At 35.5% G+C, this 22,529-nt stretch overlaps 2 protein-coding genes and 1 pseudogene across 2 annotated transcripts; 2 read left to right on the forward strand and 1 right to left on the reverse strand.

Annotated features, from left to right (window-relative positions):
- Positions 1-420: 420 nt before the first annotated feature.
- On the forward strand, positions 421-3,535 carry LOC132631836 (RHOMBOID-like protein 2; annotated as a pseudogene).
- A 113-nt stretch (positions 3,536-3,648) lies between these two features.
- Positions 3,649-5,895, forward strand: LOC132631837 (putative non-specific lipid-transfer protein 14). Its single transcript, XM_060347534.1, has 2 exons — positions 3,649-4,158; positions 5,050-5,895. The coding sequence occupies exons 1-2, from the start codon at positions 3,812-3,814 to the stop codon at positions 5,057-5,059; spliced, it is 357 nt and encodes a 118-aa protein (XP_060203517.1). The 5' UTR covers positions 3,649-3,811; the 3' UTR covers positions 5,060-5,895.
- Positions 5,896-6,415: 520 nt separating this feature from the next.
- LOC132631835 (protein IQ-DOMAIN 23) lies at positions 6,416-11,226 on the reverse strand. Its single transcript, XM_060347533.1, has 4 exons — positions 10,612-11,226; positions 8,200-8,400; positions 7,815-7,889; positions 6,416-7,493 (listed from the first exon to the last, which is right to left on the reverse strand). Exons 1-4 carry the CDS (start codon positions 10,969-10,971, stop codon positions 6,744-6,746), a joined length of 1,386 nt encoding a protein of 461 aa, XP_060203516.1. The 5' UTR covers positions 10,972-11,226; the 3' UTR covers positions 6,416-6,743.
- Between the last annotated feature and the right edge of the window lie 11,303 nt (positions 11,227-22,529).

Below are 22,529 nucleotides of genomic sequence, written 5' to 3' on the forward strand. Positions count from 1 at the left end.
TACAGTTGTTTACAAAATAATTTTTCTATTCATAAAATTGCAAACCTATAACCTGTGAATAATAATCCTTTCGTCCCAATTTATTTGACACTTTTTACTTTGTGAGATTCAAACTAATTGTTCTTTGACCGTAATTTTTTCATATGTCTTTTAAATATTTTAAATTTTTAATTATCGTGACTTATAGAATTATGGTACTTCGAAAATTTTAAATATTCTGTGTTCAAACACACATCAAAATTAAAAAAATTTGATCTTCAAAAAATAAAAAATGTCAAATAAATTGAGACTAATAAATAATATTCTAATAATAGCAAAGGTAGCCCAAAGGCAACCGGTTTCGGAAATCTTCATGAAGTTTCGTTCTCTTCCTATCCAATTACAAATTGCCTCATGGTCCACCCATTATTAATTTGCTTAACAACACCACAAAACTGAAACGCACTTAAAGACAAGTCATATTCCCATTATCCCACGATCATCATCAGCGCAGAAACAAAAATAACAACTCCCCTGTTTCTCTCTCTACACAACATAACCCACGTTCGTTCCCCCCATTAAACCCCGTTACTTATAACTCCATCAAAATTAAACGCAAAACATAGTTAAAAAAAAAAAAAAAAAAAAGGAACAAGAAAAAGACAAGAGTTGCAATGAGAGGAGGAACAGATATTGAAAGTAGGGGAGGAGAAAAAGACAGGGCAAACAATTATGCTGTTGTTCAAGACAGAGACACAACATGGATTTCTTGGTTAATCCCTTTGTTTGTGGTGGTTAACGTTGTTATGTTTGTTGTTGTTATGTATTTCAACAATTGTCCTAAGCATGATGATTCGGGCGGGAGTTGTGTTGCTAGGTTTCTTGGAAGGTTTTCTTTTCAGCCTTTGAGAGAAAATCCTCTCTTTGGTCCTTCTTCTTCAACGTAAGCACAACTTTTTTTTTAATACCCCATGTTGTAATTTGTCAGTATTTATGTGTTTTGTGATGATTTGAGGCTTTTCTTGGTTAATAAAGGTTGAGTCTTTAAGGTTAATTGAATGAAAATTTTAACTTGTTTATACTATAGGAGATACAGTTAGTTATTGTTTCTAGCTGTATTTGGTCTGCTTGTAGGATTTTCTTTTCAGTTACTGTTTTTTGTGTTTTCAACCCTATAGATTCATGAAGTTAAACAATGAATAGCGTAGTTTAAGAAATATAACCTTCAATTTGGATTATTTCTTGAATATTTGTGCAGTTTTTTTTTATGCTTCCTATTACCTGGTTGAAGTAACTGCTGTGCTGTATTTTTCTGGCTTCTTATTAGGCATGTAAAATTTATTTTTCTTTGCTATTTGATGTGACTAGTGAGCAGATTCCTTCTGTTTAACATGGGGCATGTCACATGCGTTTCGACCATACTTCTATTGTTAATACGATATATAAGGACCGCTACTACAGGAGTATTACACCCTGCTAGTTTCCTCTACATGGCCCATATGAATAATTCCCATCTTCATGTACTGGGAAATTCAGTTTTTTCTTTTCAACTTTTGTTTGTTTGATTGCTTCGATTAGTTATATCTACTTTTTATAACATTGAGCTCAAAGATTTCACAATTATATAAGTCAGCTATACCTTTATCCCAAACAAGTCAGCATTAAACATATAGGATTCGATATTCATCATCGTAGTTTAATCGTTATGCTTGACTGTCAACCTATCCCTATGGTTTTATTGCACCTAGCATTGACATCTTGCGAACTGCAGTTCCTTCCGAATATCTTCACCAGTGAAAATTATAATTGGTACTGAGGGTAGGCACTTCTAGTCTTACACAAATCTTGAAGAGATTTATTGTGGAGCCCCTACTCCAATTTGTGTGCCTCTTGGTGGGAGTTACTACTTGAAAGTTGAAAGTCTCCTTCCTCGTCTTTGAATGCCTGTCCTACTCCTGTATGGACCTGTTATTTGTATGTCTCAATTTGGTGCATGCAAAGACTTCTCCCCTATTCAATTGGGAAAACTTTGACAAGGCATCAATTTTGTCTAGCTATTTAAGGTTTTATTACTTTCCACACCTATGTTAGTGTTGGTTTCTTGAGTTGGTGCATTCAGAAGTGATTCTTTTTTGCTCTTTTGGTTATGAAATATCAAATATACAAAGTTTATAAGTACTTCTACCCAAAATATAAATTGCTTATATTAGGATGGAGAAATGCCTTGGTAAAGTTATGCATTTTGTTATTTCTGAAGGTTACAGAGGCTGGGTGGTCTTGAATGGAATAAAGTGGTCCATCAACATCAAGGATGGAGGCTTATCACGTGTATCTGGTTACATGCTGGTGTTGTTCATCTGATCGCAAATATGTTGAGTCTTGTTATTATTGGCATACGCCTTGAACAGCAATGTGGCTTTGGTATGTTATACGTTATGCTTCTCAGTTTTGGAGTTTCCCTTTTATTTTGTTTTTAGAATGTATTATTTCACTTGCAAATTCTTGAAATTCAACTCTTTTGTTTTGCAGCGCGCATTGGAATTATATACTTATTATCTGGCGTTGGTGGGAGCATACTTTCTTCCTTGTTTATCCAGAGGAGTATCTCTGTTGGTGCTTCAGGGGCACTCTTTGGCCTACTTGGAGCTATGCTTTCAGAGCTTATCACGAACTGGTCAATTTACACCAACAAGGTGGGTAATCCCACTCAATGGTTTCCAAAACAATTGTTACAGTGTTCAATTTCTTAAATAAATTTTCCATTTTCAATTGAAAGAAAGATTTGAGATAGTGTTGATAGCACTATGTCTACTTATCGCCATTTTTATATTTCCCATAGGTTTGTGCACTCTTGACGCTTTTGGTGATAGTTGCCATTAACCTGGCAGTTGGAGTCTTGCCTCATGTGGATAATTTTGCTCACATTGGTGGATTCTTGACTGGATTTCTCCTTGGCTTTGTTCTGCTTCCACGCCCTCAACTTGGGTGTGGATGGAACGTCAGAATCGTCCAGCTGGTGTTCGTGTGAATTCCAAATACAAGGCTCACCAATACATACTGGGACTGATTTCTCTGGTTCTGTTAGTAGCATGGTTAGTCTAAGACTCTTCTTTGTCATTTTTCCTTTTTCATGAGAAACAAAATAGCAATGCCCCCCTGACCAGATTATCCGTTTGTGCTTAAAATTTCAGGTTTACAGTCGGACTGGTGATGCTGTTCCGAGGGGTTAATGGATATGATCACTGCCATTGGTGTCACTATCTCAGCTGTGTTCCCACATCTAGATGGAAGTGTGATGGAAACTAGAGATGCTTCAGTTCGGCTTGAAGAATTTTCCACTTTGGCCAGTAAAGCAGTCGTTAAATCATTAGTTTCTTTTAGCATATTTTCTTCTTTTGTTTTTACCACTAGATATCTAGATTTAGTTCGTGTCTAGATTTAGTTCGTGTCTTATAGAACTGTATCATTTACGGTTTCCCCCCTACAAATCAGATGATTCGCAGTAGATAATTCTTGTTGATAGCTTTGCCTTGGATAAATTAGATTGCTTTTGAGATTTGCCTTCTTTTGTGTTTTTTATTTTTATACTTTTAACTGCTGAGATGAAAAGAAGGAAATGGACCAGAATAAAGACAGAAGAATTAGTAAGGCCCAGGATTAAATGTTAACGTGCATATGAAACCCCTGAGAGTCCAGTGTTGGATGCATGGCAGACCTGACAACTTAGTCATGCAACCTGAATGAATTGGTCGCATACATATACACTGATCATCCTAATATTTATTTTGAAACCAGTAGAAGAGATTTTATCATATTAATAGAACTGCTGGAGATGAAATCTGTATTTTGGATAATGATGGTTTTGGGGATCACCTTAACAATTCACGAAGCTGGAGCTGATGAAGAATGTAGCACAGTGACAGCACTGGTATCAGCATGCGCCAGCTTTGTGAACTATGGCACACCAGACCCAATTCCAGGTGAACCATGCTGTGTTGCTATGACGAGCCTAAGCAACGTAGCTAGCTCCACTGGCATCGAGACTCGACAGTCTGTCTGCAGATGCATGATGGATCTTATTACTACTTACAACCCAAATGCTACCGCCATTGCCACTCTGCCTGGTTTCTGTGGTGTTTCTCTTGGTTTCACCATTGACCCTACCACTGATTGTGAATAGTAAGACAACCATAAGTTTCTCATCGCCTACTACTTTCTAGTTTCTTTTCTTTCCTTTTTGGTTTAACCATCCGATATTCTAATCTCTGGATTCGCGCCAGTTAGAACTACTACGGGGGTTAAATCTTTTAGTACCAGGAAGTTTTCTATTCCCAGGCTCGAAACCGAGAAATCTGGTTAAGGGTCAAGAGAATCCAACCATTCACCACACTTATGGATGTCAAATTTGGCCCAAAAGGTGATGACCCGACCAACCCGCCCAAACTTTTATGGGTTGGGCTCAAGATAATTTTATATTGGGCTGATTTCAGCCCAACCCAACATAACTCATTTTAAAGTGATCTCTAACTTAGCCCAATACTAGCTCATTTTTAAGATTTTCTTAAATTTGGGTTTACTGCTTGAGATTTAGTTTATTTGTTTAATATATACACTTTTCTTGTATCATGTATCTTATAAGTTTGTGGTGTGTGCAATATGAAGGGAAATATTTTTCAAGAAAAATGTTTTTCTCAAAAAATATTTACCACGAAAATTGTTTTCTTAAAATATTTTCCACGAAAAATCCAGAAAAATAATTTTCAGGAAAATATTTTTCGCGAAAAATGTATTTCTAGAAAATATTTTCCAAAAAAAATCTTCAAAAAAAACTGGGTCAAGTTGGGCGGGTCATGACCCAGCCCATTTTTAGTCCATTTCAGCTCAATCCAATTCAACTCAAATAACTTTTGGGCCAATGTTAGTCCAACCCATTTATTATCTCAACTCATTTTTATTGGGCTAATTTCAGCTCAACCCGCCCATTTGACACCTCCTAAGTCCACACTCATTGGCGGTAATATATAGTTTCATTACAACGTCTGATCAATCTTTTTTCTTTTCTTTTTGCAGCGTCTCATGACAAATTGGTCTCTAAAAACTGATGCTGAAGAAGGAACACTTACCTTCACTCTAATCAAGATGAGCAACCTCACTAGAAAAGTTTTTATTTTGTTTTAAAGATGGCTGTCCAAATGGAAACTAAACAAAGACCATACTTCACTTCCTTTTATGACTAGTATGATGTGAATAAGACTTAGATTGCTCCATCTTGACTCACAGCAGAATTTGCATTGCATGATAGGAAGAAATTCCACCGAAATTTAAAAATATTCAAAATAAAAAAGGAGAAAATCTTACTTGAAACTGAAAAACAAAAGAAGGTAAAATGACAAAAGTTACTGCAACTTACTTTAGAATAGAAATTTGTCCAGTCTCTTAAGTACAGAGAAAGTAAAAAGGGACAACGCACTAGTTTAACTTTTTCCCTATTCCCTTCTTTCAATTTTGTTAGTTAGTACGTTAGTCTTTGGTAAATCCACAGGAAACATTAGAGACAATTAAAAAGTGCAGATGCATGTATATCTTGGGATCAGTTTCATGTGGGGGCTGTTTGGCTCAAAAGGAGGTGCAATCCTAAGCACGGGACGAATATTATTTTCGGCATTTTCCTCTTCCATTGAGGCTTTGAGCAGTCTCATGGGACCCAAAGTATGTGGGAAGAAAACTTTCTGGAAATATATGATTGGCCCTTTTCTTTTGTCATTTCAGTTTTGGATCTTCAATTTTACAGCTTAAAGTAAAGAACTGCTGTAGCCTAGACATAAAATGTATGTTGTCCATGAATGCATAGTTCATGCGAGCGAAATTGACTACACAAAAATATTGAATCATTTGCCTACATTCTTTTTTCTGTATTGCACAAATTGTAGGAGAAAAAAGACCGAATGGTAAATACAAACCTAAAGGAAAAAAAAAAGAATAATCTCTCTTCAACTTCTGTGATCATCAATTGCCAGCTCTTTTTTATGGTCTGAATATTTGTTAAGAGTTGATAATAAAACATAAGATCAACGAATCACAAATGGATATCAGCTCAAAAACAACAGTTTCCAGTAAAATGCATATTCTCAAATCATAACAATGTTATTCTTTTGCCAAAAGTGTCTCACCAACTTCAATATTCTTTTGGTCCCTTCATAGTTATTCCTGTCACTGTTTTGAGGGTGTCAATTCTCCTTTAAAAGCACTTGAATCTAGATGTCTAATGAGTCTTTTTTGTTGGCAGTACTAGTAGTAATCACAGGTTCATTGTACATGAACTGCCTTTCTTTGCTTAGCTGCTGTAATTATTGGCATCCTCAGGATGCAATTTAATGAAATTTCATCAGTTCACTTTATCAAAAAAAAAAAAAAAAAAAAAAAAAGGCTCCTCCGGTCACACTAATAGTGTACATCTGACATTTTACAAGTCGTCCTCAACTCTCTAGTGATGGTAAAAATGGTAGTACATTTATCAAACATTGTCACAGGCAACAATTAATAACTTAACATTGTTACAAGCAAAATTTAATAACTCAACAGAAGACAATCCAAGACGACCATCAAACAAGATAACTGCGACCTATTATTTTCCCTCTACAAACACAAGTCTTGTCATCAACTTGGCAAGTACTTACCTTTGGTCACATTGAGACCAAGGTTGATTTATACCACTAGAATTTGTACAGCATGGCTAAATTGTTTTCCCATTGTCAAGCATCTCTCTATTGTCTCGGGCCAAAGGGAGAGCTAGAACGGTGACCTGATCCTGGTTTTGCTTTGTTCCTAAAGTTACCAAGCGATCTCCAACTCTTCTCTGAATTTGTATCTGCATCCACAAGTCCATCAACATACTTTCTCGAACCAATTTTCTCAAACTGCCCTCTTTGCCTGGGTGCGCTATGGGACCTAAGTTTCGCAATGTATGATTCTGTATTAGACATATAGTTGGGGTGACCTAGGTAGTCCCCAAACAGGCTTCTTGAGCACTCGCTCCTCGAAGGAGAAGGGCCTCTCCTACTGCTACTCCTTGGTCTGGACAATGTGGAGTACACGCCAGGGCTGTTCTCAACAGTCCAAACAGCTGGCTGATCAGTTTCTTGACAAAATGCCAGTGACCTTAAAGATGACACTTCCCCTGAAGATATACTAGGATTTGGTTTCATATGGTTTGCCAAATGTTTCGATAACGGGCTGACAGTTCTTGTTCCCTGAGAATTGTCATTCCAAGATGGAAAATACTGTGAATTGTGAGAGTTTTTCTCACTTGGTTTGGGCTTTAAACGAGGTTTCCATGTGTCTATCTCAAGTATCTTGTCAGTGCTCTCATCATGATCGCCACCGCCTTTTTGGAGGGAACTATCACCGTAGCCATTTTTTGCACATTCCTCCATCCAGTTATGTATCCATTGTGAAGCCAAATGTGATCTATCCTGACCAAAGCTCTCATGCGGTTTCAATTTGGAACCAGATTTCTGCATTTAATATGGAAAAAATTCAAGATGCATTAATGCATGCATAATTGAAATTGGCAGACATCTAACTGAAATGAGTTATAATGTTGTGTTTAGTTCAGTTACAAGAAAAGGCAATCACTTCTCTGGTTGTTGGAATTGCACACTTAGAATATACTCATAGCAAATCTGTGTGAAAGGTTAGTATATAGGATAATATAAGGTCCCTTTTGCTTCTAGGAGCAGCCGACATCTCTGAGAATATATGCTTCCAAGGCCCAATCATGTGTGAAGCTTGGGAAAAGAAAATAAATATAAATCAGAATTATTGGTGAGTGGTACCTTCAGGTTTGGCCCATGATATTTACAGTTGAATGAATACTGTTGTGGATCATTTTTCCTCGGAGTTGCAATGCCCTGCAAATGATTTGTGGTAGAAGAGAAAATGATTACCATACTATCCAATCATATTACAAGCTCAAAACAAATCAGTGCCAATAGTTTCTCTGAACAGGTTAATTGAGGTAAAGTATTAATCTAAGAACATTCTTGCATGCAATCATGCAAACTTCAAGATCTTACCAGTTGAAGTAGATTAACAAGATTAGTTTGTTGACAAAAGAACATTCAAAAGAGTCTAGCTTTTACTGAGATCATGAGGTCAAGACTATGAGTATGTTTAGACAAGGCTCTCCATGGCTCATCTCTAAATTATACTAATACTTACAGGATGCTCAAATCGTGAAGCTCTTATGCTGGAATGAGAAGGATCTGAAGTTACATTCCGGTTTGCAGAAGCTCGAGCCTGGATTCGAGCCATGGCTTGCATACGTCGGAGCATATCTGCACTTTGTTTCCTCACTATACGACCTCTGACTAGTGCTTGCAGCTTCACTAGTCCCTTCAGTGCCCTCAGTGCTCTTTTAGCCTACAACATGCCCAACACAACATTAAATGTCAATTCATCTTAGCAGTATTTAGCACCAGTGGCGGATCTATAATGTCGGCAGCAGCCGAAGGTGGACTCATTGTCCTCCTATTGGACTCTACATATACAACTGAATTTTTTTGGAAAAATGTATATTTATATTAAACCTGCACCTATCAAAGTATAGTAGTGATGTGGTACACTGCACCCCCATTAATCTAAAATTGTCGATTTGTCTCTACTTAGCTCAATTCAAGAAATTTCTCCAGAAACAAGAATTAAGACTCGTCATTATATTCATCACCATTGATGATTAAGAGCCTGTTTGGATGGGCTTAAAAAAATCGTTTTTTTAAGCTAAGCCAAACGGGCCAACTTAATTTTTTGAGCTTATTTTAAATATAAAATGGCTTATAAGCTAGCCAGTCAAACACTCAAAAAAGCTGAAAATCAGCAACTTACAAGCTAAGCCAAACGGGCTCTAATAATATTTCCATGGGCACCAATGAGTTGTCTATTAAGTTAACAAGAGGGAAATAGGGTGGTTGGGAAGTCCTTTTCCTCAATCTTGACACCACTTAATCACCTCATACATATGAAGACAAAAGATATTATTATTGTAGTAGAGAAAGACACTGATGGAAGACAAGTCACTTCAGCTAGTCCACTATTAAATTCAGCAAGACACTCGAAGAACCAACTCGGTAGAGAAAAAACAGCTTGAAAGATGGATCTGAAAATTGAAAAACTAAATGGTTGAAAACAAAAGGTCCTATATTTGGTAGTTCTATACATGAGATGATTGGAGTCAACGAAAATTCAAACGCATTAATCACGGTATTCTCTACAGCAATTACTACCTTATTCAATGAGTCGAACCTGCCATCGCATATTTTCATAATTAAATCAATTCTGAAATATCCTTCAACATTACGATATGAACTAGTTTAAAATAAGGCCATTTCTAGCAACTAGCAAGGTTGTCTAATTCGGCAAGTGAACACATTTCATATATATATATATATATATATTACACTCTTAACACGTTCGGTGTGTTATGTCCGTACCCCATTTTATTTATTGATTTGAATCCAGGTAGGTAGGAAAATGAGTTTGTTGAGGTTGTCTTAAAAATTAAAACTTCTTTTTAAACCTTGAAATCAACAGCATTTCTGTGTAGATACAAGATACTGCCCAAAAAAATCAATCTTTTTTTATACTTTTTCTGAAAACCCAAAAGAATTTAGCACCAAAAAAAAATAAAAAAATTGATGCTACAGGAGGACACAAGGTGAAACATTGATTAATGGAGGATTCAAAAAACAGGGACAGTGACAGTGACCAGACAGATATGAACGAGTGGATAAATTTGAAACCCAAGGTATTATTTCGTTACGATTGCGAAGTCACTACGCAACTTGTCACTTGTCTCGGTCCATTCCTAAATCCAGGGGTGCGTTTGGTAGAAGCTATAAGCTGGGATATTCAACACTAATTTTTGTATCATGTTTGGTAGAAAGTATAAATTTATCCTGAGATAAATTTAAACCTTGTATCAAACATGGTACAAAAATTAGTGCTGTGATATCCCAGTTTATACCTTCTTATCCCACTTATATTGGGATTATTTTATACCATCTAAAAGATGGTATAAAATAATCTCAATAGATGAGATAAATTAGTCCCGGGATCTATCTCAATTTATATAACACTTTTCGCTTTTCGAACTTCAAATTATATAAATTTTGACCATTATTTTAAGATGTATTTTTCATCAAATTGATATGAGAAAAGTTGTAATTTATAGTATTTTTCATGTAATTTTTAAATATATAAATTTTATTATTAAAATATCAAGTTAATCTAATTCAATTTAACTTCAAAATGACTCTCGAAAATAAAAAAGTACCACATAAATTGAGACAGAGAGAGTACTACTCAATTCCTAAGAAAGAGTAAGGACCCATTTGATCATAAAAATTATTCATTTTTTTTCATAATTTTTTTTCACTTTATTTAAAAATAGTGTTTGACCTTGGAAATTTCTAAAATTATTTCAATACATTCAAATAATTTGCTCAAAAAGTATAACCAAACATAACTCTATCTTTCACTCAAATTTTAAAAATTTCAAATAAAGTGAAAAATATTTAATTTGGCCTACTAAATATTAGGAAATTGCTGGTGAATATACAAGAAAATAGCACTAACCAGGTAAGCTCGAAATTCAGACTGAATTTTAACCGCAGCCCATTCACGGAGTCGCTCAACGCTACCACTCCTACCATAGCCCTTCCCCGACCTATTACCACTTGTCAGCCTAACAACCTCCGCCGCTGCCTGAGCTGCCGCCAACGCCGCCTCAGCAACCGCAGCAGTAGCTGCCGCAACCGCTATCGCATGCTTGTTTGCGTCCACTGCTTCCGCATATGGGTCCACCGGTGGGTCTTCATAAGCAATCTCAGCTCCGACAATGCTTCTTCCACTTCCAGTTGAGGATTTCCCGAGACCCAACTTTGATTTCTTGGAACCACCCAAAAGCGAACGTAACCATCTACTGGCTTTACCCATGTATTATCATCAGTTCAGTTCATGTTCATTTTTTTGCTGAATGAATTTGCAAGAGAAATGCAATTCAGTGGTAATTCATGAATTGATGAGAGTTTAGAGAAGTATGGGGGGATGGGCGTGGGTTTATAAGGTGGTTGGGAATTGGGACCCTATAAATGTAAAGACGACGACTTTTGACAGGTAAGAATTGGGTCCTTATGCTTATTCAATGGCGCCCACTCTTCCGTCGTCATGTTACAATATCTCTCCCGTCTAGATATGCTTTTGTGTTAATAAAAATATTTTTCTTAGGACATTATCATAGGAGAGAATTCATGCTTGATTCCTTGCTCTTTTTATTTTTGTTTTGTGTTTTTAAATTCCACGTGTTCGGCATATGTTATTTTTGTTTAAATGTATGAATTATACTATACTTTTCTTTTTGTTATAGTATTTGATTGGTATATTCCACGTGTATGACATGTTTTTTTTTTTTTTTTTTGTTTAAATCTATGAAAATACTATACTATTTTTTGTTTTGATGACGAGGGAACCCGCAGCTCGCTACCCTTTGGTTGCGCACAGTGTAAATCTCGCTCTTGTGCAATAGTCCGCAAAGCTAATCCGCACTAGGCAAGCCATGTGCGACGAGCTCGAACCAGAAGGCAAATCCCCTTCTTTCGTAAGGCAGGGGGTTTCGATCCTGAGACCTCCATTATGAAAGCCCCATGTGTTGCACCGTGAACAAAGTACCACATTAGTAGCTGAAAAGAAAAAAGAGTTACTTATGAGGTGTGAGGCCTTTTGGGGGAAAACCATGCAGGCTTGGCCCAAAGCGAACAATATCACATCATATTAAGAGTATCTTTGGGCCGTTTAGCCCAACAACTGGTATCAGAGCCAATGATTTGGTGGAACGAGTATGAAGATGGCAGAGTGTGGCGTGGGGCCCGGCTTAGTGCCTTTGCCCTTCTATGGGCCGGTTTACGACCTTTACCTATAGTTTTGAAGATGCAGACACAGCCTTTGGGCTTGTTGACCATAAAAACTCTGACAATGTGGGTATCACACAGACATGTTGAATCTTTGATCCGTGAATTATGGTAATGAGCCATGTGGAACTTAGTTCGAAGGGGAGATTGTTGGGTGTGCGAACAAAGTACCATATTGATAGCTGAAAAGAAAATAAGAGCTACTTATAAGGTATTGAATACTCTTAATGGTGTGAGGCCTTTTGCAAAAAATCATGCGGGCTTGGCCCAAAGCTAACAATATCACACTATGTTAAGAGTGTCTTTAGGGCGTTTTAGCAAACAACTGGTATCAGAGTCAACGGTTTGGTAAGATTGTCGAGTGTGGCATGGAGCCCGAATTAGTGCATTTGCCCGTCTATGGGCCGGATTATGAGTTTTACTCATAGCTTTGAAGGCGTATACACAGCCTTTGGGCTTCAGTGACTGTAAATACTCCGACGATTTGTGGTAGGTGGCACACAAACATGTTGAATCTCTGACCCGTAAATTATGGTAATAAGTCACGTGGAACTTAGTTCGAGGAGGCCATTGTTAGGTGTGCGAACAAAGTATCACATTGGTAGCTGAAAAGAAAAAAGAGCTACTTATAAGGTATTGGATACTTTTAATGGTATTAGGCCTTTTGGGAAAAATCGTGCGGGCTTGGCCCAAAACGGGTAATATCACATCATGTTAAGAGTTTCTTTGGGCTGTTTAGCCCAACACCATGCTCAACCAACTGAACCACCCTTGCGGGTTAAATCTATACTCTTTTTTATCGTAATAAAGGAAGCAAAATTGAAAAAAAGGAGCTAGTCATTAGCAGTGTTTTAAAAGGCAGTTTCGGTACTCGCCTCGGGGCTTGTTTCGGGACTCGCCACAGGCAAAACTCCTCGAGGCTTACGTGTGGGGCTTACGCCTTAAGCGCCCCGACTGTATACCCTAAACACGCCTAACGCCCAACGCTCGGGGCTCGCCTAAGAGTTCTTACACAAATTATGTGTCAAATTCCCCAATTAACATAATTGACCCTCATAATTCTTTATTAAATGAATGATGCTTAATAGTTTGCTTCATCTATAGAAATAAGACGATTGGGAATAATTCATATAACTAATCGTAGTATTGCATATTTACTATTTGAGAACACTGCGAAGGTGAACATCACTTAACATTTCTTTTAAAAATATATAGCCGAATTTTACATCTTCACTTGCCATTAGTCTTCACGTTTTTGTCATGTGTCTCAAAATTATCATAATTTATTATTTTTCTATTTGAAAGTAATTTTATTTTTATTCATGAAGGAGTAATGTTTTAATTATAATTTGATAAAGCTTATTGATTATTTTCTTTTAGGGAAGTGTTGACACCCAGTTTTGTCCCGCCTTCCTCCAAAATATCTATTTACGCTTCTAATATTTTTGGCAACTTAAGAAATAATTATTTATATTTTACTATAATTATTAGCTTTTATTAATATCAGCGTTTCATTATCCTATTGTAGCCACCAGCTGTTATTATTTTTATTTATTACCATTACTGCTACCACTATTATCATTATCATTATTATTATTATTATTGTTATTATTGTTATTATTATTATTATTATCGTTATTATTATTATTATTAATAATATTAATATTATTTATTATTATCATTATCATTGTTATTTTTGTTATTATTATTATTACCGGTATTATTATAACTCGCGTTATAATCATTTAAGCATTTTACTATCTTATGCACACGCATCGCATTTATTTTCACGCAATTAAATAGTAGTGTTATTCACTGATTGAAGCTTTAAAAATATTATCGCACGGCTACTACGACGTCGTATAATTTTATTTTTTATCTGAGCACTATAATTACATATTTTTATATTAGATAACATTTTAGCACACGTTAATATATAGTTATTTAAAATAGATCTTTTATGCAAATTTAGAAGCCCAAAATAGCACAAGAAGAAAATATATATTTTAGCCCATCCACCACAATCAATTTATAATCACTTTCGGACCAGCCCATTGTGATTAACCCACATTTTAATACCAAACTCACTACCCAGCCCATTTTAATTCATCAGCCCATTACCCGCCTGTTGACACCCAATTTTGCCCCTCCTTTATTCCAATTTATTTCCTTGGGTTTCTGAATTTATTAATAATCTAAATATTTTATTTTCACTACTATTTTATTATTTTACTTCTATTAATATCTTTACTTTCATTTTCATTATTTTCACTATCAACATTACGAGCATTACTTTATCACAATTTTTAATGGCTCGTCATCATTTTATTTTCAGATTTTGTGCTCGTTAAATTAATTATACTTTATCAAGTCTTTTATTTTCTACATATTAATCATTAATTATCATAATATATATTGTATTAGTTATTAAGTTAAAAGCCCAATGAAATTTATATGGAGGAGGAATTTCAACCAAATTAATGACCCAAATAATCAGCCCATTTGTGTAAATTCGGACCCAGCCCACGTCCTAATGACTTACTCTACCCGGCCAGCCCATTAGCTTCACTACCCGGCCAGCCCATTAGCTTCTCTACCCGATCCAGCCCATCACCATTCTCACCCGACCCGGCCCACTCATTTTGCTCATCTAAACCTAATGAAACAAAACCAATAGCCGCATTGCATACACTCCCCTTCTTCACCTCTCTCTCTTCCTTCCTCCATTTTAGCTAAAACCCCAGTCCCCTTTTAACCTTATACAGACTTTGCCTCCCCATTTCCATACAAAACGTCCCTATATCTACTTTGCTCTGTCGTTGACAGAGAAAGGACCTTCCATTTTTTCGTTTCAAACACAGCAAATCCTCAAAGACCAGAGAAAATCGATCATTTTGAGGAAATCTGACCAAATCACGTGGATGGGCTACAAGCTCGTCCAAAACCCCTCCAACGTTCGGATTAGTTGACTCAATTTTTGATTTCGAAAATCCCGCTCAAAAGATCAAAAACCCTACTATATATGTGAGCATTTGCAGTTCGTGGGAAGGGGTTGTTTTTGGAGAGCTGCGACCCTTTGTGCTTGAAAAAATAAATGCCTTTGCGTCTTTTTTGTTCATCTTCGCTGAAAAAATTATCATCAAAAGATAGCCTCACTCCAAAAAAGAACATAACGTATTACTCTATTTTCACTTCTCAGATTGAAACTTTAGTTACTTTAATCGGGTTCGAGTTCATTCGAGTTCGAGCCTAGATTCGAGGCCCTCGACGCCCCATTTCACTGTACACAAAACAGGTCAGCAATCCTCCATTCTCTTCTATCTTATTGCATTCTACGTTCCTCTGTGTGTTTTAGTGTTTTTATCCATTTAACTTGGTTTGGCTACGTCTGTTTCTGTTGCCTGTCTAGTTTAGTTCTCATGTTTTTAGGGTAAGGTTTATCTCCTGTTTAGTTTAATTATGACGTTTAGTACAGTTTAAGTTAGCTAATCGTGTTCAATGTGGTATCTATGTCCTGTTTAGTCTGGGTTATCATGTTTAATTTGTTAACTCAGTTACTAATGTGACTATGTAATTTGTCTGTAGGATAGTCGACTTTAACAAGTGTTATGTGTTACCCTGTATCGATCCCAATCCCTCGACAAATGATTCAGTTTGAATATGGTACTTAGCTCAAGTTTTGAATCAGATTCCTATGGAAGGCTGTGCAAACAGATTTCAGGAATTTATAGTCCAAATATTATATGTAATCAGCATTGTTCATCCTTGTTGTTAGAATTTAGCAAAATAGTTTAGTAGTAGGGTAAGGCTGATATTATATATTAAATTGAGAAACTGTTAGCTTCCCCCTTATATGACTTTGTAGTTTGACATTTTGATAAATTCTCGGTTCTTAAGAAAAAAGTTTAAGTTGTGGTGTATGGACCTTGGTTATGACTTGCTTAAATGCTTGACTGTCCACTCTCTTAATATTCATGAGAGTTTTTGAACTTGACAAGGGTCTCCAATATGTTTTCAAATTAATTGTGAGAGTCCCACACGAAAAAAAGGGAATTTGAAATACTATTTTAAGACTGTAACATAACCTTTGAACTTATCTTCATCTAGTTTAACGTAAAAACTGCCTGGAGTTTGCCTAACACTGAGTGAAGAGATGTTGTCCCTTAATGAACCTTCCCTACTTTGTTTTCTTTGGATAATCTAAAATCCTGGGTCTGTGGTGCATTCGGTGATGGTCCAAAAAACATTAAGGTTGTTTCTTTTGTGTTACCCTAAGTCTTACCATGCCCTGTCATTCATTCACCTGATCAGATAGTATAAGTCCCACCTGACTATTCTGCTGAGCTGTAGCTGAATCATTTGCACCTATACTTTCCTTGTTCTGCCATTATATCTGAGTGCTTTTCCCCATATTTTGAATGTTGTCTTCACTTTTGCCTCTGTACCTTGCATGATCAATTGGTCCAATGTCCTGATTCTTGGGTCACTTTTCTTGAAACATGCTCCTGCTGCCCATGACCCGAACTGAAACTGCCCCCATTTATTTTGAGCCTACTTCGTTCATTTCTTTTGCTGCTTGGACGTGTCATCAGGCCTGTACTTGTTTTCCTCTAATTGTTCGTTGGTATTGGACCTTACTGCCTATTGCGTTTATTTCTATATGTTGCCAGTTCGGCAGTGAGCTTTGTTTTGGGCTGAATATTTCCTTCTCATATGATAATTATCTTTGAGTTTTACATATATGATCGCGTATCTTATAAATTATGCCGTGCTCTAATCCTACTTTTTCTTTTCTTTTATTTTGCATGACACACCGGAGCCGAAGAGTCTCATTTTGAGACTCAACGACACCGCTACCGCATGGAATCCGCAGCCATTTACTAAATTCGCTGGGACAAAACTCAACAGCAAACAGTCGTAGCAGTTCTATAGAATGGGCTGAACCCATTTAATTCCATTTGCTCTTTATTTCGTACATTTAAGTCATATTGTACAACTAGTGCTTTACTTGGTTTGTTTTCTTAGCTAGAATGAACCTTAGTGGAATTAGTGGATTAATACGATGGGTAGTTAATTTAAAAGAGAGCTAACAATTAATTCATAGGTTTCATTCCCCTTTTTATGTTAAATTATTTATAGTATCTATACTATTTATTTTTATTAGAATAATTGATTTTTAAAATAGCATGACTACATATTTTGAGAATCAAGATTCACTCTTACTATCTTAGAAATTTAAAACGTTACTAATTTTACACTAACGATAACTTATTTTTGAGAAATAAAAGGCAAACTAGTTCCCATGGATAACTGTTCCACTTTAATTCCTTTCCAACATTTGAATCACGTATTTGTTGAAACAACCTTTACATAGTTTATATTGAACTAGTAGTTTTTCTATAACATAGTTTATATTGAACTAATACTTTTTCTTAAACCCTTTAAAAAGTTTATTAATATTAATCTTACAAACGACTGTTCTAATTTATTAATCGGCATAATTTATTTTCTCCAAATACATATAAACGTCATACATCCCGTTTCTTTTAGTTTATTATAACTAAACTCTTTTATCTATTGTTATTTCCTACGAGTCCTATTTTAAATAGCATTCTTATATATCTATCTATAACTTTAGCAATACTTACAAAGCTATTTTCTTTTCTATAATATTATACTTACACTTAGCCTAATTAAATTTGAGTCCGGTCGGATTAACCATTATTAATGGAATTTAGAGGATGCCTAATACCTTCCCTCTAGATTAGTTGAACCCGTACCTAGAATCGTTTGGTTTCGTAGACTTTAAAATAGAGTCAACTTTAGATAACTACTTTAATAAACTTTAGGTGCCCTAATTCACCGTAAATAATTAGGTGGCGACTCCTGACTTCAAATAACCCCGGAATTACCGGAATGTTATAAACTATTTTGACCCTGGTTAAAATAGGGTATAACACCGCCTATACTGCCCAACCCACATTTTTAAAATTCATCAACCCGGTCCATTATGCATCTACCCTACCCGACCAACATTATTTCCTTTCACTACCCTAAACCTAACGAAAAGAACTCAGATCCGCCGCACCCCTCCTCTTTCCCCTTTCTCCTCCTCTTTGTCTCTCTACCAGACGCGATCGGAAATTCACAGAACCTCTTTCGCGGACATAGGCCATGCATGGCCATTTCGGGGAAAGGAATTTAATGCTCGCCCTTTCCCCGTCAGGTTTCAACCATTATAAATCGTCGTCTTCTTTCTTTTCTGTTCTCGATCTGAAAATCTTTAATGAGCTTTTGTCCGTTTATGAGTTCAAATCTTTCCTTTACCAGTGCCTTTTCATTTTTTGGGTACAAAGTTTAATGGTTTCTGATGAAGCGTCTGGAATGTGGACAAAATCCGAACATTGCAGCTGGAGTGGAGCGTTGTTGACCGAAGAATCCCACCCAAAATTTCGAACCTATCAAACCCTAATCCTATCCTATAAATATTAATGTTTTGAGACCAAAAAGAAAAAAAGAAAAGGAGCCGCTACATTTTCAGTATAAACAAAAATAGCCATATATCATTCAAAACCTCTATTTTCACCTTTCTGTTTTTGAAACTTTTGTTAATCGAAGCGGATTCGGGTTCGTGGTGTTTGAGTGTGGATCCGAGGCCTGAAAGTCCCTGTTCACTGCCCCCGAAAAAGGTAAATCCCACCCCTTTCCTTTTATTTTTAGTTTTGTATGTTCATGGGCTTATATGGTTTAGTTTGATGTTTAGCTTAGTTATTGTTGTTAGATTAGTCATTATTACGTTTTAGCTTAGTTTAGATCTTGTTGGATGCTGTTATTATTATTTAGTTTAGGCTATTAGCATGTTTGGCTTAGTTTGAATATTATTTATTTGTATGTTGATAATTCAATCTAGTAATTTTATAGATTTATTTAGGTTTCATTCCTAGTTAATTTGGTTAATGATCAGTTAAGCATGTATAATCACTTGTTGTTTATAGTTGTTCATGTTAGTTTAATTGAGTTAATCTAGTCCAATATGACCTAGTCAATCTAGTATGAATCGGTTAAACAATTATGTGGTTAGCTTAAGGGTATGAAACAACCCGTTTATTAATTTGTCCTTGTGTTAGTTAATTCAAATCAATTAGTTATTGTAAATGACATGCTAAGTAGTCTTCTTCCGTATTTATAAGGTTTGACTGGTGGAATATGGTCTAAATCTTGTTTGCAGTGCACTTGATAATTCACAATTAGGATTAAAAGATTTTATGTCTGATTACGTCTATGCTTATAAATGTGATAATATGAAAATGAGTCTGTCAACTTGTTTTACAAATTAGTAGGTGTTTACTTATGGATTTTGGGGTAAATATGGGTCTGATTTAGGTTATAGTATCTGTTGCGCTATGTGTGTAAGGGGATTTATGTCTACTGTCCTTCCTGCTTATGTCAAGACTTTCATTAAGGCTAAATTACTTAGTTTAAATGTTCACCTGTTTAAAGAAGATCTCAAAGGGATGCTGCACTCGTTGAAATAATGCTTTTTTGGAAGCTGTTAATATATTGACTAGAGGCAGTCCACTGTGCTGATTAAAAGTTATCAAGTTGCTCATAGATTGCTATACTTAGTAAATATTCTATGGAATATTGGGTTGCTATCCCCCTATCCCTGAACTTTTTCGTGGAAGATTTAGGAGTGTAGGATCAGATCCGTAGAGTCTGTTTATGTTTTTGTTTACTCGATCTTTACGATTCTTATATTGCAAGCATGTTCTATTTGATTAGGTATATACATAAGGTATATGTATGTATATGAGTAGTATATCTTAGTAAATACATTTATAAGGAGATTAGCGGGTCATTACGGATTAAGCTTGAACCTTCCCCGGTATTAGCCATGCGTGGGATTCATGAAATCCCTTGGAACTTGTGCGACATCGGGAAGACGAGGGCAAAAGCTTTCCGATATTAACCTTCTAAGTATCCGTATGAATGTGTATATACGAAAAATATACTCAAATATACATATTATATACATAATCCACTGGTCTGTTTTTATTATATACGTTTAGCCTTATTTATTGATTACGTACTAATCTTTTTCTTTCATTTTTATGAATGACCATCGCATACGAGTCCGAGGGACTCGTCTTCTTCCGCATTCGGTGTTGGGCTAAAGCCCAACGAAACTCTCTTCTCGTGTCCAGCCCTGCCCGCAGCAAATAAAAAAAAAACTGGGCCAAAGCCCAACAGCAGCAGATCGCAGCAGTCCTAGAAAATGGGTTGAGCCCATTTAATTATATTTGCTCCTTATTTTGTGCACTTAATTTGTATTGTACAACTAATACTTTACTTTGTTCGTTTTCTTAGCTAGAATGAACCTTAGCGGAATTAGTGGGTTAGTTTAGTATGATGGGTAGTTAATTTAAAAGAGAAACTAACAATTAGTCCCATAGGTTTCATCCCCTTTTTATGTTAAATTATTTATAGCATCTATAATATTTTTTTTTTAGAATAATTGATTTTCAAAATAGCATGACTACATATTTTTGAGCTAAAGGAATCATGATTTATTCTTGCTATCTTAGAAATTTGAAAACGTCACTAATACGCAAATATGAAGTCCAGTATATTCTATAAACAATTTTTCAAGATTTATCCAATTATACATATTATTTTAGCTGAATATAGTTAAATAAAGTTAATAAAAAGAGAAAGAAAACTCACTTCCTTTTGCATCCTATTTATAAAAATAAGTCTAGATTTTTATACATTGCCATATTCATAATTTTATCCAAAGTTCAAATTTGCTAAGTCTTCTCTTAAAAGCTATTACTTATATGCAAACTATTATATTTTCTGCAAGTTTTAAATAGCATTATTTTTTCATTTAAAGCCTTAGCAACATTTATAAATCTTATTTTAAATAGCATTTAAAGTCTTCTTTTATGCAAATCATTATATCTGCTACAAATCTTATTTTAAATGGTATTATTGCATTTAAAACCTTAGCAACATTTACAAGTCATTTTCTTAAAATTTAAATGTTATATTTGCATCTTTAGCCCTAATTAATTAACTTAAGTTTCACCGGTTAATCGTAGTTAACGGATTCTAAAGGATTCCTAACCCCTTCCCTTTAGGATAATTCAAAACACTTACCTAGAATCACGCTAATTAAGCAGACCATTAACGGAGGTTTAGTTAGGCTTTACCTTAGTTAATAAATTAGGTGTCCTAATTCACCATTAAATTAATTAGGTGGCGACTCCTTAAAATAAATAAAATAAGAATCACCAATATGTTGTACTCTACTTTAACCCGTTTAAATGGGGTATAACAGGAGGTAAATTGCATAGTATATATGATAGTAGTGTGCTTTAGAAATTGTGATTCTTTTATTGTTTGAAAGTTAAGGGGTTAAAAATGGTTTGTATCTCATAATAACTTTCAAATCATTGCAATTATTTATACTTGTAAAATCATGTTAGAAGTTTTTCTTTCTACGAGTTTCTTTAATCATGTTATTAATTTTTTAAAAAACTATTTATATATATTTTAATTTTTGTGTACTATTTTATTATATTATAAATTAAAAATTTAAAGATCCATGGGGCTTACGCCTCGCCTCACGTCCCCGCCTTTTAAAACACTGGTCATTAGTTATTTATGCGGCTTCATATGTGTAAGTTTGGTTTGTGTCGGATTCTCCACATATTCGATTTCTGTTGTTCTCCATTCGCGCGATGTTAAATGGGCAATTTGCACGATTGCCCTTCGTTGGGGGTGGTCTTTAAATTTTGCCTCTCAAATTGCTAGTCTTTAATTTTTGTCCTCCGCCTAAAATACCTCGAGGTTCTGGGTTCGAACCCTGTCTTAGTCATAAAAATAAAATAATAATTTCGTTGCAGCAGACTTTTTGCAAGGCCTTGCCTTGCGAAATTATTTATTTTTTTGACTGAGCGGAGGTTCGAACCCAGAATCTCGGGGTATGTTCGGCCACTTTTTTAAGCGAAGGGCAAAAATTAAAGACCTGTAATTTGAGGGGCAAAAATTAAAGACCTGTAATTTGAGGGGCAAAAATTAAAGGCCACCCCAAAAGAAGGACAATCTGCACAAAAAAATGATGCTAAATCTATTGGGCAATTTGCAGGATTGCCCTTCGCTGGGAGTGGTCTTTAATTTTTGCCCTTCGCTAAAAGCCCCTTGGTTTCGGGTTCGAACCCCCGCTCAGTCAAAAATTAATTTTCTTTTAAGGCATAAGTTGGAATTCGCAGGGCAAAAGGAATAAGTTGGGTTTCAAACTCTGCCTTAAGGCAAAAAAAAATAATATTTTACTGGAATTTTGCAAACCTCTGCCTTAAGGCCTAATTTTGGGTAACAGTTTACCTCAAGCAAACTTCTGCCCTGCGAATCCCAACTTATGTCTTGCGATTTTTTTTAATTTTTTTTACTGAGCCTGGGTTGAAACTCAGGATCTCTGGGTGTTAAAGCGAAGGACAAATATTAAAGACCACCAATTTGAGGGGCAAAAATTAAAGACAACCCCAAAAGAAGGACAATCGGCGAAAAAAAAGAAAAGAATCTATT

Source organism: Lycium barbarum, chromosome 3 (genome assembly GCF_019175385.1).
Source record: "Lycium barbarum isolate Lr01 chromosome 3, ASM1917538v2, whole genome shotgun sequence".
Classification (NCBI taxonomy): domain Eukaryota; kingdom Viridiplantae; phylum Streptophyta; class Magnoliopsida; order Solanales; family Solanaceae; genus Lycium; species Lycium barbarum.